The 16,113-nt window shown below is 44.0% G+C and overlaps 1 protein-coding gene across 1 annotated transcript in view; it reads right to left on the bottom strand.

Moving 5' to 3' along the window:
• STPG4 (sperm-tail PG-rich repeat containing 4) overlaps positions 1-16,113 on the bottom strand; it is a 123,623-nt gene that overhangs the window by 58,708 nt on the left and 48,802 nt on the right. Inside the window, exon 5 of the mRNA XM_040351574.1 lies at positions 15,239-15,293. Within this exon, the coding sequence (XP_040207508.1) occupies positions 15,239-15,293 (55 nt within the window). The remainder of the gene's footprint in view (positions 1-15,238; positions 15,294-16,113) is intronic.

The following is a 16,113-nucleotide window of genomic DNA, read 5'->3' on the forward strand; positions in this document are numbered from 1 at the left end:
CATGCCCACGACCTGCCTACTTTGAATTACGCGCGCTTACGCCGGCCGATTTAGGCTACGCCGCCGTAACTTAGGACGCAAGTGCTTTGTGAATACAGCACTTGCCTCTCTAAGTAGCGGCGGTGTAGTGTAAAGAAGATACGCTACGCCCGCACAACGTAAAGCCGCCCTACGTGAATCTAGGCCCTAATTGTTAATGCTTACTTACATTAGTCCAGCATTACACAATATAAGTATACATATCTCATACACAACAGAGGACCGCTGCTATTCAAAAAATGCTTTGTATTTTTTTTTAATCAATACAAGGTGTTCTCTTATTGGATGAGGTGGAGATTGTGACATCACTGTTCTTCCTCCCCACTTCTATCTTAATTCTTGTAGTAAAACACCTGTCTGTACTCTTTTGTCTCTAGTACATTTTGACCCATTCTCCCTCATTACAATGTCCTACTGCTGATTTTACACTGCTGTACCATTCATGGTTTCCTAGGGGCAGATTCACACTAGAGATACGACGGAGTATCTCAGATACTCCGTCGTATCTCTCAGAGTATCTATGCGACTGATTCATAGAATCAGTTACGCATAGATAGCCCTTAGATCCGACAGGTGTAATGGACTTACACTGTCAGATCTTAGGATGCAATACCGCGGCCGCCGCTGGGGGGAGTTTGCGTCGTAAACAAGCGCCGGGTATGCAAATTAGGAGTTACGGCGATCCCCGAAGGTTTTTCTCGTCGTTACGTCGTCGCAAGTGTTAGATTTCCGTCGCAAAGATAGGGCACCTTTAATATGGTGGAAAAGTACTCCACCATGTTAAAGTATGCCCGTCTTTCCCGTGTCGCTTTTGATTTTTTTTTTAATTTCTTCTTTTTCCCGGCGTAAGTACTTTGATCACGTCGCGATTCACAAAACGTTGGCGCGTCGTAATTTTGCGCAAAGCACGTCGGGAAATTTGCGACGGGAGCATGCGCAGTACGTCCGGCGTGGGAGCGCGCCTAATTTAAATGGTACCCGCCCCATTTGAATTGGGCCGCCTTGCGCCGGACGTGTTTACGATACACCGCCGCAAATTTCCAGGTAAGTGCTTTGTGGATCGGGCACTTAGACTGAAAACTTTCGGCAGTGTAACGTAAACGGTTTACGTTACGCTGCGCCGCGGGTATGTGAATCTGGCCCTAAATTCCTAAAACGGAGCTCCAGTCCCTCATTTTTGTATTATGATTATTTAATGTACATTAAAATTCGGATACTGCTAGAACTGCCATTATGCTTGTTACTTTAAGCCCCCATTCACACCTAGGCGTTTTGTCGCCTGTAGTGTGACGCCGCAGCAGCCCCGAGACGCCAGAGGGACGAAAACACATGCACCTCTATGGAGATGGTTCACATCTCCACGCCGAACGCCGTATGCCTGCCGCCTGAAAAAAAGTCCCGGACCTTTTTTTCAGGCGTCTTTCGGCGTTCGGCATAGAAGATGTGAACCATCTCCATAGAGGGGGTGAAGGCTGCATTCACAATCACAGCGTTTTGTCCCCGCAAATCGCGGTACAAAACGCCGCTATTTGTCGCCGCAATTCGCGGGACAAAACGCTGCGATTTTGTACGCCGAAGTGTGAATGCAGCCTTAAATCTTTAGACCCCTTTCACACTGGGGCGGTAAAGCGACCCATTTTTTTTTTTTTAAATACAGTGTAAAAATAAATAAAATTAAGTATAATAAATAAGAAAAAAAAAAAAATTTAAAAGCGCCCTGTCCCGACGAGCTCACGCGCAGAAGCGAACGCATACGTGAGTAGCGCCCGCATATGTTCAAACTACACAAGTAAGGTATCACCGCAATCGTTAGAGAGAGAGAGCAATAATTCTAGCCCTAGACCTCCTCTGTAACTCAAAAGATGCAACCTGTAGAATTTTTTAAACGTCGCCTGTGGAGATTTTTAAGGGTAAAAGTTTGACGCCATTCCACGAGCGGGCTCAATTTTGAAGCGTGACATGTTGGGTATCATTTTACTCGGCGTAACATTATCTTTCACAATATAAAAAAAAAATGGGCTAACTTTACTGTTGTCTTATTTTTTTAATTAAAAAAAGTGAATCTTTTCCAAAAAAAAGTGCGCTTGTAATACCGCTGTGCAAATACGGTGTGACAAAAAGTATTGCAATGAACGCCATTTTATTCTCTCGGGTGTTAGAAAAAAACGATATATAATGTTTGGGGGTTCTAAGTAATTTTCTAGCAAAATGTTTTTAACGTGTAAATACAGAGGCCCGGATCCACAAAGAGCTGCCTATCTTTAAGGCAGGCATAGCGTATCTCAGATACACTACGCCGCCGTAACTTACAGCGTATTTTCCGTATCCACAAAGAATTTGCGCCGTAAGTTACAGCGGCGTAGTGTAACTGTTTCGGCGTAAGGGCGCGCAATTCAAATGGATAAGATGTGGGCGTGTTTTATTGTAATTTCTATTGACCCTACGTAATTGACGTTTTTTTTGAACGGCGAATGCGCACTGGGATACCGTTCAAAAAACATAAAATTGGCTATACATAAATGTTACCTACGTTACAATGACATTGTAAGCCACAGGTGTCAAACACAAGGCCCGCGGGCCGAATCTGGCCCTCCGCCCAGGTTCACACTGGGTACGATTTGGTGTGATTTGAGATGCGATTTCACATGTCAAATCGCATCTCAAATCGGCGGCATTTGCCGGCAATTGTCGGCAATGGCAGCGTCCTAATCGGTGCGACGCCGCATCTGCGGCGCTTCACCGATTTCAAAAAGTAGTTCCTGTACTACTTTTTGCGATTTCGGGCCGCGATTCACATTGAACCCTGCACAGATGTCTCTTAAATCGCGGCCAAAATCGCGGCAAAACCACAGCCGCTAAATCGCGATTTTACCGCGATTTTGAATTCGCAGCAGTTTGAACCTAGCCTCCAGGCCATTTCATGTGGCCCTCGCACCTCTCCTGCAGCTCTCCTCTGGTCCTACTCCAGACCTTTACTTTCTGCTTTCAAGCAATGCACCCAGCTTCTTCCCAGCGGCAGCATATGGAAAGGGGGGTGCACTGTGATGTAAAGGAGAGCGGGGGACTCGACTTCTGATGGTGGGGTGGCTCTTGACGTCTAATGTAAGGGGAGGGGATGCGCTGGACTTCTAATCTTACAGATACAATCGGCCCTTTTGAGGGCAATGATAATGCTGATGCGGCCCACCATGGAATTGAGTTTGACACCCCTGTTGTAAGCACTGAATTACATAAATAATTTTTAAATATGGAATGCTATAATGTATTGTGAATTAATCATATCTGAATGAAATGTATCAGTATGTTTTATACATATATGTTTAGGAGCAAAGGTGACATTCCACATTAAATAATAACAGAAATAAAACACGACACTAACAATAGAAATGACACCACTGGAATGTTCCTTTAAATTTTTCAGGGGATTTTGGGGATCTCTGTAAGGAACAATATAACCCGTTGATGTTAAACTAAACAATTAATCCCGCTGGTTTGGCAAGCATCCGGCTGTGCTATCCCCTGCAGCATGTGATGGTTTAATTTAAATAATACCGAACAGTGTATCCCACTAAGTCAGGGCTTAGCTACATAATAGGTTATGTGACTCGTCTTACTTCTTTCCTTTCTGTGCCATGTAAGCTATGTGAGCTGTGATTGCCTAAAATATTTCTCTGTGCGTTCAGCACAATGTCCGGCAGCACGCACATAACTGCAACTACCGTCTAAGTGCCGACAACAAACCATTATGGGGCTTTGGGATCTTCCATAAGTAAAGACTCATATTAAAGGTATATAATCAGAGAACATTTTCTTCTGTTAGTGGCTTTAACCACAAAATTAGGTCTTTAACGCCATGATTTAACCACTTAAGACCCGGACCATTATGCAGGTTAAGGACCTTGCCCCTTTTTGCGATTCGGCACTGCGTCGCTTTAACTGACAATTGCGCGGTCGTGCGACGTGGCTCCCAAACAAAATTGGCGTCCTTTTTTTCCCACAAATTTTCTATTTGATCACCTCTGTGGTTTTTATTTTTTGCGCTATAAACAAAAATAAAGTGACAATTTTGAAAAAAATGCATTATTTTTTACTTTTTGCTATAATAAATATCCCCAAAAAAGATATGAAAAATTATTTTTTTTCCTCAGTTTAGGCCGATACGTATTCTTCTACCTATTTTTGGTAATACAAAAATCTCAATAAGCGTTTATTGATTGGTTTATAGCGTTTACAAAATAGGGGATAGTTTTATAGCATTTTTATTAATAATATTTTTTTTACTACTAATGGCGGCGATCAGCGATTTTTTTTCGTGACTGCGACATTATGGCGGACACTTTGGACAATTTTGACACATTTTTGGGACCATTGTCATTTTCACAGCGAAAAGTGCTATAAAAATGCACTGATTACTGTGAAAATGACAATGCAGTTTAGGAGATAACTACTAGGGGCCGCTGTAGGGGTTAAGTGTGTGACCTCATATGTGTTTCTAACTGTAGGGGGGGCGGGGCTGGACGTGTGATGTCAGTGATCGTCTTTCCCTATATCAGGGAACAGACGATCACTGACATTGCCACAATGAAGAACGTGGAAGGTGTGTTTACACACACCTCTCCCCGTTCTTCAGCTCCTGTGACCGATCGCGGGACACCAGCGGTGATCGGGTCCGCGGATCCCGCGGGCGCGGAACTTTGGACCAGGTCGCGAGCGCGCCACCGGCGACCCCACGGCTGGGCTCTCAAAGAGGACGTACAGGTACGTGATTGTGCCCAGATGTGCCCTTCTGCCGACGTATATCGGCGTGAAGGGGTCGTTAAGTGGTTAAATGGAAGGTGTTAAGTATTTTTAATATTATTGCAGTATTTATCTTGCTTACTACGAGTCATGAGCATTTCGATTTTGAGCACTATTGAGGTTTACAGATTTATCTGGTCAACAAAATTTCACTTAAAGGGATGCTGTCGACCAACTGAAAAGAATGCGCTTTTTTTTAACCACTTCAGCCCCAGAAGGATTTTTCCCTTTTAATGACCAGGTCATTTTTTTTGCTGTGTTACCACTTCCCTGCCTTCCCTTTAAGTTTGAATTGGCTAGCTGTTTTTTTCTACTTATTTTCAAAACTATTTCAGATCTCTGAAAGCACCAAAATTTGTTTAGCTCTCTTTAAATGCACACAAATTCCATGGCAATGCTGATGATCCCAAGTACAAGAGCAAAATCCTTCCCCTCCAAACTAATAAGAACAGAAACACTTGAAATCAATTTCATATATATTACACAAGGGAATACGGAGATTTTTGTTTCTCAAAGGTTGAAAGAAATGTTCTTCTGGAAGAAAAGCAATATTCTAGGAGAGATTTGTGTTTCTACTTGAAGAACATCAATTGATGCAACTTACAAGTTTCAGGCGATTGTACATGAAACACATTAGCAGCGGAAACTCATTATACTGGATGATGGGTCACAGTGAAGACATAGTATTATAGGCACTTTATATCATTTCACATTTATAACCACTCTGGGAAAGTGAAAAGAAATATCAAGCATAAGGCTTACTGAGTTACTGAGGTCTGAATTCTTAATGTTAAAAATTGTGGGCCAGATCCACATACATTTGGATCGGCGCAGCGTATCAGAGATACACTACGCCGCTGTACCTTACCTGGCGTATATTCCAATCCTCAGCGAGTTTGCGCCATAAGTTACGGCGGCGTAGTGTATTTCTGGCGGCAGATTTCAAATTGGGCGGGTTTCATTTAAATGAAGCGCGTCCCCGCGCCGAATGAACTGCGCATGCGTCGTCCAGAAATTTTCCGCCGTGCTTTACGCGAAATGACGTCGCAACGACGTAATTTTTTGAACTTAGACGTGAGTTACGTCCATCCCTATTCACGGACGACTTACGCAAAAAAAAAATTAAAATTTCGACGCGGGAACGACGGCCATACTTAACATGGCAAGTCTATCTATATGCCGCAAAATACCAGCTTTAACTTTACGCCGGAAAAAGCCGACTACAGACGACGTTAGAAAATGCGACGGCCGCGCGTACGTTCGTGGATCGTCGTAAATCGCTAATTTGCATACCCGACGCGGAAAACGACGCAAACTCCACCCAGCGGGCGCCAAAGTATTGCATCTAAGATCCGAAGGCGTACGAAGCCGTACGCCTGTCGGATCTTACCCAAATGCCCTGTGAGTTTCCAGAAGAGAAGATGTTGGGGAAGGCAACATGTGTGCTGGAAAGAACCCTGATGTCTGGAAATTCTACTATACATGAAGAGGGCTGGAGGGGGTACATTCCAAGCCAAAATACACTATATTGTCAAAAGTATTGGGACACCTGCCTTTACACACACATGAACGTCAATGGCATCCCAGTTTTAGTCCGTAGGGCTTAATATTTTAAATTGATACCTTTTATCCCACTAGTTCCTCCTTTCTAAAATAAACTCCGTTAGGGGTGGGGAGGATAGAGTAAGACACCTAGTCTCATTCACAGTAAAGCCTCGTACACACGGGCCAGAATCTTGTCAGGAAAAAAACATTGTTTTTCCTGACGAGATTCTTGGCAAGAATCTTTTGCCGCCCGAGTGTACACACACTCCATTCAAAAGAACCGCGGTTCTTTTGAAAGGCAAAAAAAAGTACGATGAGCATGCGCTCGTCACATTCGATGCCATCGCCACCATCTTGCTTCACCCTACCTATGCCGTGGAAGCTACCGCGAATGCGTCAAAGTCATTTCGAGCATGCACGGGTTTCCACGGCGACAGGTAAGTATACAGACATTTGGGTTTCTCGTCGGGAAACATGCCGACAAGAATCCAGATGAGAAAATAGAGAACAGGATCTCTATTTTTCTTGTCAAGATTCTGGCCAGATTTCCCGACGAGAAACCTGAAAGCCTCGTACACACACTCGGTATACTCGGCCAGCAGTTTTCTTGCTGGTTCTTGCCGAGAAAACCGAGCGTGTGTACGAGGCTTCAGAGGCAGAATGAGAAAAAGAGGGTAAAAGTACAATAATAGCTAAACAAAAAACGGAATCCTTCCTCTCTGATCCCCACGTCTCACCTAATTTCCCTATGTCTGATCATGTGAGGACGCTATGCCTTGACCCTGTCTATTTGACTACTGTCTCCCCATGTTCCATCTCCCCCCTCTTATTTGTAATCCATTTCCGTTCCTTAAGTGAGTTGGCCCACCCTTTGCAGCTATATCAGCTTCAACTCTTTTAACTCCATTATTGACAATTCTTCCAGAAGCGCATTTGTGAGGTTTAGGCACTGGCTTGCAGTCTCCGCTCTAATCCATCCCGTGTTCATTGGGGTTGAGGATCACGACTCTGTACAGGCCTGTCAAACACACCAGTGCTCTTTGCAGTAGATGGGGTTGAGGATCACAACTCCCTACAGACCTATCAAAAACACCAGTGCTCTTGGCAGTAGATGGGGTTGAGGATCACAACTCCCTACAGGCCTATCAAAAACACCAGTGCTCTTGGCAGTAGATGGGGTTGAGGATCACGACTCTCTACAGGCCTATCAAAAACACCAGTGCTCTTGGCAGTAGAAAAATGCATTTTTGTACTAGTGTTTAGGAGCGTTTACATTTTTTTTTCTGCCAGAAAATTGCTCCTAAAAACTCTAACCAGAAAGAGGTTTTTTTCTGCTTCAACACTGAGCTTAAAATATACCTCTAAACATCCTAATGTGCATGGACACATAGGATAACCATAGTTACTTCTACAGGCAAAATGCTAAACTCCTCTAGTGCGCATGGACCCTAAATGTGTATAAGGCGATGACTAAAACTGATCAGCTGCATGACCTGTAAATCTTAGATAATGTGTGTCAGTAACAAGGGGAATGAGCTGTTAACCTTGGTCACCCCTTGGATATCTGCAGATGCCGGTACTCTGCAGGCAACCCAATTATCTTTCCACATCTGCTGATCCTGTCAATGAACATTGCATTTGTGCTTACAGCAAAACTTCAGGCAAACATCGAAAAACCAAACAAGTACAAATGAAGAAGTTGTATTACTGGTCAAAGGATTTGTGTTTCGCTGGTTCCAGTCCTGAAATGTACAGCCCAGCCACATAGCAGAGCCCAGTAAATGAAACCATTTTCTCTGTCATAGTTGTAGTGCTACACCTGCAAGGCCCGTTGATGTGTGTCCCAGGTTCTTTTACCACTAGTGTAGTGACAGTCTAGGGCAGGGGTGTCAAACTCAATTTCATCGTGGGCCGCATCAGCATTATGATTGCAATCAAAAGGACCAGTTGTATCTGTAAAATTAGATGTCCAGCGCATCCCCTCCACTTTAAATTAGACGTCAAGAGCCACCCCACCATCAGAAGTTGAGTCCTTCACTCTCCCTTACATCACAGTTCACCCCCTTTTCTCATGCTGCTGCTGGGAAGAAGCTGGATGCATTGCTTGAAAGCAGAAAGTAAGGGTCTGGAGTAGGACCAGAGGAGAGCTGCAGGAGAGGTGCGAGGGCCACATGAGATGGCCTTGAGGGCCAGATTCGGCCCGCGGGCCTTGTGTTTGACACCTGAGGTCTATGGGTTGCCTTTTTAAAAGTTTATTGCAGATAAACTTGGTTGGGGCTTAGGGCAGCTATTGGATACTCCAGAACACTGAACGGGAATGTGAGCGGCCACTTTAAATACAAGCTGCCGAACTCTGTTTGCAGAAGACTCAGTCCTCGTACACACGGACGGACTGTCCACTGAAAACGGTCCGCCGGACCGTTTTCAGCGGACATGTCCGCCCGGAGATTTCTGTCTGATGGTTGTACACACCATCAGACAGAAATCCGCGCGTACACGATACGCGGTGACATGGCCACGCTGCTGCCGCGACGACGTGCGCGGCCCTGGAAGTTCAATGCTTCCACGCATGCGTCGAATCACCTCGATGCATGCGAGGGATGGCGGCCGATCGGACATGTCCGGTGAGTCTGTACAGACGACCGAACATGTCCGACGGACAGGCTTCCAGCGGACATGTTTCTTGCATGCTAAGAAACATTTGTCCGCTGGAAAACGGTCGGCTGGACAAATGTCCGCTGGACACCTGTCCGGTCGGCCGTAAACGCGGTGTTCCTGGTTCCGGGACCACGTTGGTCCGGAACATTTGAGCTGTGGCCTGGGCCCCAGTGATCGACTGGGTCCCCAATCTTGAGAAGATCCCAAGCGTTGTTCCTTTGAGAGGAAGCTGTTCATGGGGAGTCCGCCTGAGGAGAGTCAAGAGAGGCTAGCAATCCAATAGGGTCTCGACCATCCACCGGGGATCAAGGTAACCGGGTACTGAGAGGCTGGATGTTGGTCACCTATCAGTGGGTAACCTACCTGAAGGAGATCCAGCTGCAAAGTCTATCAAGGAGGATTATCTCTGTTATCTCAATTCTAAGGAGGGTCTGTGGCAGAGACTTTTCCCTTAAGTTCCGAGTGATACTCTGGCTGCCAGGTCAGTGAGAGAGGCCTGTCCAGGTACACAGCACAGCATACTAGCTCATTATGTGGCACTTACCTGAGATCGAAGCCCCCGAAGTCCGCCGCGGTCCCGTCCACTGTCGCCGCCATGTCCCCGGAGCTTCTTCCTGTTTTCACTGCTCCGGCGCTGTGATTGGCCTGAGCAGCGAAAACGTCTCTCCCGCGCATGCGCGTGGGACAGGCAGATCCCCGCAAATGCGCGAAAACATGGCATTAACCCTGCTAATGCCATTTACAAAAACGGCACGCTCAGTGCGCCGTAGACAGCGGTGTCCGTTTTTGTGAAAATATCTCCTTAACCGTGTAGGTTAAGGAGATATTTCATGCACCTACAGGTAAGCCTTAATCTAGGCTTACCTGTAGGTGCAAGTTGTAACAGTGGGTTTACAACCACTTTAATGTTACCATAAATTTGTTGATGCTATTGCTCTGTTTCACACTCTGGTTGGATTGTCAGCTCTAAGGGTGCATTCACACCACGATTTTATCATCCTACTTGTTCTCATGATTCTTAGGTTTGAAATCGTACAAATCTGTATGGCAAAACGTATCCATTCACTTCCATTCATTAATGTAGGTCCCCAAGTGCATCCGATTTGATCCGCATCAAATTTGATACGATTTAAAATCGCATCAAAAATCGTGTTTGACCACGATTTTTGGTCCTGATTTGAAATCGTATTAAAATCGTGTCCGATTTTTTTTATATTGTGGTCAATCTAAATCGTAATAAATCGGATGACTGTGTGTTTTTATCCGATAAATCGTACCCGATTTTTTATTACGCATGCGCACTAGACACTGGAACACAAGCTTTATTGTACAAAACAAAAAAAAAACATTCAAATAGCCAAAACTTTATGGCCATTGCCAGACATTATTTAAAATCAGGATCCGATTTTTTAGTGAAAATCGGATGGAAAATTTAGCTGTGCGATTTATGAATCCGATTTAAAAAATACATTTTGACATACGATTACATACGATTTTGTCATATACGATTCCATCCGATTTAACGGTCCGATTATCGGATGTAAAAATCGTGATGTGAACCTAGCCTAATCGCTGTAATCACTTATGTACATGGTCTGTTATGGTTGTTGTTGTACTGTACTCTCCTTTAGGTAGATTCAGGTAGAATGCGGCAACTTTGCGGCAGCGTAGCTTAAGGAATTTAAGCTACGCTGCCGTAAGTTAGCGAGGCAAGTACATGATTCACAATGTACTTGCCTGCTAAGTTACGTCGGCGTAGCCTGAATCGGCGGGCGTAAGGGCGCCTAATTCAAATGTGTTGGGGGGGGTGTGTTTAATGTTAATGATTTTTACGTTTTTTTTAAACTGCACATGCGCCGGGCGCCTACAATTCCCAGTGTGCATTGCGGCTAAGTACCCTTGCACGGGCCTATTGATTTCGACGTGGACGTAAACAACGTAAATCCCGATTCGCGGACGACTTACGCAAACGTCGTAAAAATTTTGAATTTCGCGGCGGGAACAGTGGCCATACTTGACATTACTATTCCACTAGGGCCTAGCTCTAACTTTACGCGGCCTATCTCTTACGTAAACAACGTAAAATTACTGCGTCGGCCGGGCGTACGTTCGTGAATCGGCGTATCTACTAATTTGCATAATCTACGCTGACCGCAATGGAAGCGCCACCTAGCGGCCATCCAAAATATTGCAACCTAAGATAGGACGACGCAAGCCGTCGTATCTTAGATATGTTTAAGCGTATCTCTGTTTGAGCATACGCTTAAACATAAGTCGGCGTAGATTCTGAGTTAGGTCGACTTATCTACTGATAAGTCGGCCTAACTCTTTCTGAATCTACCTACTTGTCTTTTCTCTAAAATCAATAAAAATGTATATTTGAAAAAAAATATTTAATAAATAAAACTTCTGATTGGTTGGAAATGATCAATGAATTAATGCCACTGACCTTGCTGAATACGCCATAAGCTACTCATAGTTCCAAAAATTTTGATTTTCAAAAATGCGGGAAATGTTGTTGGCCTTAGCAGCTAATAAAATGCTTCCATTTTTTAATCGGCAACAGAAATTCAACTTGCTTGATTTGAAAAATTACTCTACTTTCACCTACATATAGATTTAAATGTAGGAAGGGGTAAGGAGAAGTATTATTTCTTAGAGACTAGTACTGTGGCCTTGCAGAGTTGAAATTCGAAAATCACAGGAAATGATTGGAGGTTCTATCCAAAAAATACTTTTGTAGCATCGCCTTTATGTGTTATAGACGGACATTTGCAAAATGGGTGGGCGAGTTGGACAGGTACAAAAGTGCACAAAAGTCTGATTCTCCCTATCCTTACAAACAACAGGTTGTGGAAATGGCAACCATGGATACATGCCGCTGGTTCCAAGAGGACGTAACCTAAACCGTACAAGGCAAACAAATCTAAAATTTCAATGCATTATTCACATAATCTCTAAGTAGAGGACATGAATGGGCATGACAGTGCACAGAAAGTGTTTCACCATGGAGTCTATTATTGTATGAGCGCTATGATATCTACAGGTGTATGTGTGGTAGGTATTGTTTAATTTTTAACTGATTAACAGCCATGGAAAGAATTTTTTTTGAGAAGTGTATTAAGGTAGAGCTATAGGCAAAACTTGTTTATTTTCATTTTGGATAAAGTAAGGGAGGGTTATAACCCCTGTCAGTTTATTCTTTGCCATCTGTATCCAATAGCGGAGATTTCCCTTCACTTCCTTTCCTATAACCAAAACAGGAAGTAAGAGGAAATCCCTGCAAATTATGGGAATCCCTTTGGGACCCCCAAGTCACCAGAACTTTTCCAATTGGAAGATTTCCCTTCTATCACTTTACTTGGGGAAATACAAAATGTGAGATTTTCTTTTACTTTCACTTTTAATGATAATGGTAAACAGGACAAATAGACTGAATCTCCCTAGCGGGGATACAGACTGCAATAAAAACTGACAGGTGTTCTAATCCTCGCCATTCTGTCCAAAGCTAAAAAAAAGTTTTGTTCTTAGTTGTTCCTTAACCGCTTCTGGGCCAGCCGCCGCAGTTTTACTGCGGCAGGTTGGCTTCCCTGGGAGAAACAATGCTACTTACGTCGCTTCACCTTTTGACCACTAGGGGGCGCACGCGTGCCCTCAGCTCGCGGCCAGGGCTGATGCAAGTGAACCGGCGGCTCACTTACAGTGTGCTGCCCCCAGACTACAGTTGTGTTCAAAATTATTCAACCCCCCAATGCTGTAAAGGGTTTTAGGGAATTTAGTGTACATTTGTAATTGTATTCAGAATGAAATCCTACAAGGACGTCTTAAAGAACCATATGCAACTAAAATGACATCAATTGGTTTTGTAATACAGTAGTAAATGTTTCTTTTGGGAATTCTTCATTTACACAATTATTCAACCCCTTAAAGACTACCACTCTGAAGAACAGAGGTTCATTGAAGTGTTTTCAATCAGGTATTGAAAACACCTGTGGATGTCAGGGAGCAGCAATAAAGCCTAATAAGCACCAATTAGGCAGCTTTAAAATGACTGTGATACTCAGCTCCTTCTAGACATTTACTGGTGTGGTTACAAACATGGTGAAGTCAAGAGAATGGTCCAGGAAGACAAGAGAAGAGGTGATTACTCTTCACAGGAAGGGCAATGGCTATAAGAAGATTGCAAAGATGTTAAACATACCAAGAGACACCATAGGAAGCATCATTCGCAAATTCAAGGCAAAGGGCACTGTTGAAACGCTACCTGGTCGTGGCAGAAAGAAGATGCTGACTTCGACTGCTGTGCACTACCTGAAGCGTAGAGTGGGGAAAAGTCCCTGTGTGACTGCTGAGGAACTGAGAAAAGATTTGTCAGATGTGGGTACTGAAGTTTCTGCTCAGACAATACGGCGCACACTGCGTAATGAAGGCCTCCATGCCAGAACTCCCAAGCGCACCCCCTTGCTGTCTCCAAAGAATAAGAAGAGTCAACTGCAGTATGCCAAAAATCATGTGGACAAACCACAGAAGTTTGGGGATTGTGTTCTGTGGACCGATGAAACAAAATTAGAACTGTTTGGGCCCATGGATCAACGCTATGTTTGGAGGAGGAAGAACAAGGCCTATGATGAAAAGAACACCTTGCCTACTGTGAAGCATGGCGGGATGTCAATCATGCTTTGGGGCTGTTTTGCTTCTGCAGGTACAGGGAAGCTTCAGCGTGTGCAAGGTACCATGAATTCTCTTCAGTACCAGGAGATATTGGATGACAATGTGATGCAGTCCGTCACAAACCTAAGGCTTGGGAGACATTGGACCTTTCAACAGGACAATGATCCCAAGCATACCTCCAAGTCCACTAGAGCATGGTTGCAGATTAAAGGCTGGAACATTTTGGAGTGGCCATCGCAGTCACCAGACTTAAATCCGATTGAGAACCTCTGGTGGGACTTAAAGAAAGCAGTTGCAGTGCGCAAGCCTAAGAATGTGACTGAACTGGAGGCTTTTGCCCATGACGAATGGGGGAAGATACCCGTAGATCGCTGCAAGACACTTGTGTCAAGCTATGCTTTACGTTTAAAAGCTGTTATAACTGTAAAAGGATGTTGTACTAAGTACTAAGATTGAATGTCACTTGGGGGTTGAATAAAACTGATAATGATGTGAGCACAGAAAAGACATTTGTGGTTATTTGATTATAAATGTTATGTTATATTTGTCTGACCTACACGTGCCTCTTTGATTTAATTGTAAGCAGGATGACTGAATGATCAAAATCAATGTCAAACTGGGCAAAACAATCAATTTCAGTGGGGGTTGAATAATTTTGAATACAACTGTATCTTATTGTAGGGTTCCGCCCGTCTCCTCCGTGTCTCTGATTTCAAGTGGGTTGGTTCGGTTGGGCTTTCCCTGCGTCTCCTTGACATCACAGTGGCTGTGCGTCTCTTCCCTCCTCCTCCTAGACCAATAGGATCACTTCTCCTTTTAGCAAATCAGGAAATGGGTCTCAGAACCCTCTTCCTGATTGGCCGGTGAGGGAATCAGGAAGTGAAGCGTTGCGGCTTCACTACCTGATTCCCTACTGCGCATGCACGAGCTGCGCGGCACTATGTGAATGGGCGGATGTCTCCTGGGACACACACAAGGTCCCAGAAGTCACCACTCCCCATTTCCCAAGAGGCATAACGAGGAGGAGAAGAATAAAGACCACCGCAGACGAGGAAGTGGCAGATTAGGACACTCTGCCTAGTAACAGCCACTTCTGGTAAGTATAAAAGGATGGATCTTCATTCCTTTATGGCAAACTTCCTGGTAGACAATGTGCAGCCTTGACTTTAGGCAACGCAGGTAAAATCTCTATTTAGTTTGTCTAAAAAAGAAAACAATGGCATCCTCCGTGCCATGGCTCTTCAATTCAGTCCTATGCACTTTTATACCGTTTCATAAACTTTTCAAAGCTTTATTATTATTGCAGCTTTTCAGCTATATACATCAACAGTACAATACAAATAATAAAGGCAAGCAAAGCCAAGGTTAAGTATTTGAATGCTCACAATATTACTGGAACCTTTAATAAAATGTATTCCATTATCTACTGAAAAACACAGCTGAAGTAGGGCTGGAACCTTGGAATGGCGCCTCTATCAGTGAGCTTATGGTCTTTACCACCATTATGTATGTCTCTGATTACACTTACTGGAATAAAGTAGATGGTTGGGAATCTCTGAACCACGGAACGAAACATGAAGTGCCTGTAGAAAAGAAGAGACACACCACCCATGGCGTGTTAGCAGTACATACACAGGTGCACAATAGCAGAGAAGACAATAGAGAAGCCTTTCTCAACCTATTTACCCTAAATGAACCCTTGAAATAAATGTCATACCCATGGCATGTTAGCAGTACATACACAGGTGCACAACAGCAGAGAACAGAGCATTCCCCAACCTTTTTATCCTAGAGAAACTTTTGAAATAATTTTCAGGTCTTGGGTTACCCTGATAAAATCAGTTCATGGGGTGTCAGGGGGAAAATTCCCCTTACATTGTCGGGCATTGGGAAGAATGCCCCTCTTATGCCGTGTATACATTTTTAATGTCATGGAAAGTGTCAGTTTTTCTCGATGTGATTCTTGTCAAGCCTGCCTTGCATACACACGTTCGGGAAAAAAAATGCTCGAGCTATCGCGGTGATGTACAACACGTGCGACGGCACTATAAAGGGGACGTTCCATTCGATTGGCGCCACCCTTTGGGCTGAATATGCAAATTTCGCTTCTCGAAACTTGCTCCTGAGCATGCACATATTTTTACCCGTCGTTAAAAAAGCCTACACACGACCGCTTTTCACGACGTGAAAGACCATTAGAAAAAATAGAGCAGGTTCTAAATTTTTAATGCCCATTTTTCACACCATGAAAAATGCTCTGGAGCGGACACACGATCGTTTTTAATGACCAACTAAAAAAATGACATTTTTCTCGTCATGAAGAACGGTCGTGTGTACGCGGCATCAGAGTTAACAGCCAAATGAGTTTCTATGGATGTGTTATTTTTCAACCTAACCCATTGT

The sequence above is a fragment of the Rana temporaria genome, chromosome 4 (assembly GCF_905171775.1).
Source record: "Rana temporaria chromosome 4, aRanTem1.1, whole genome shotgun sequence".
Classification (NCBI taxonomy): Eukaryota; Metazoa; Chordata; class Amphibia; order Anura; family Ranidae; genus Rana; species Rana temporaria.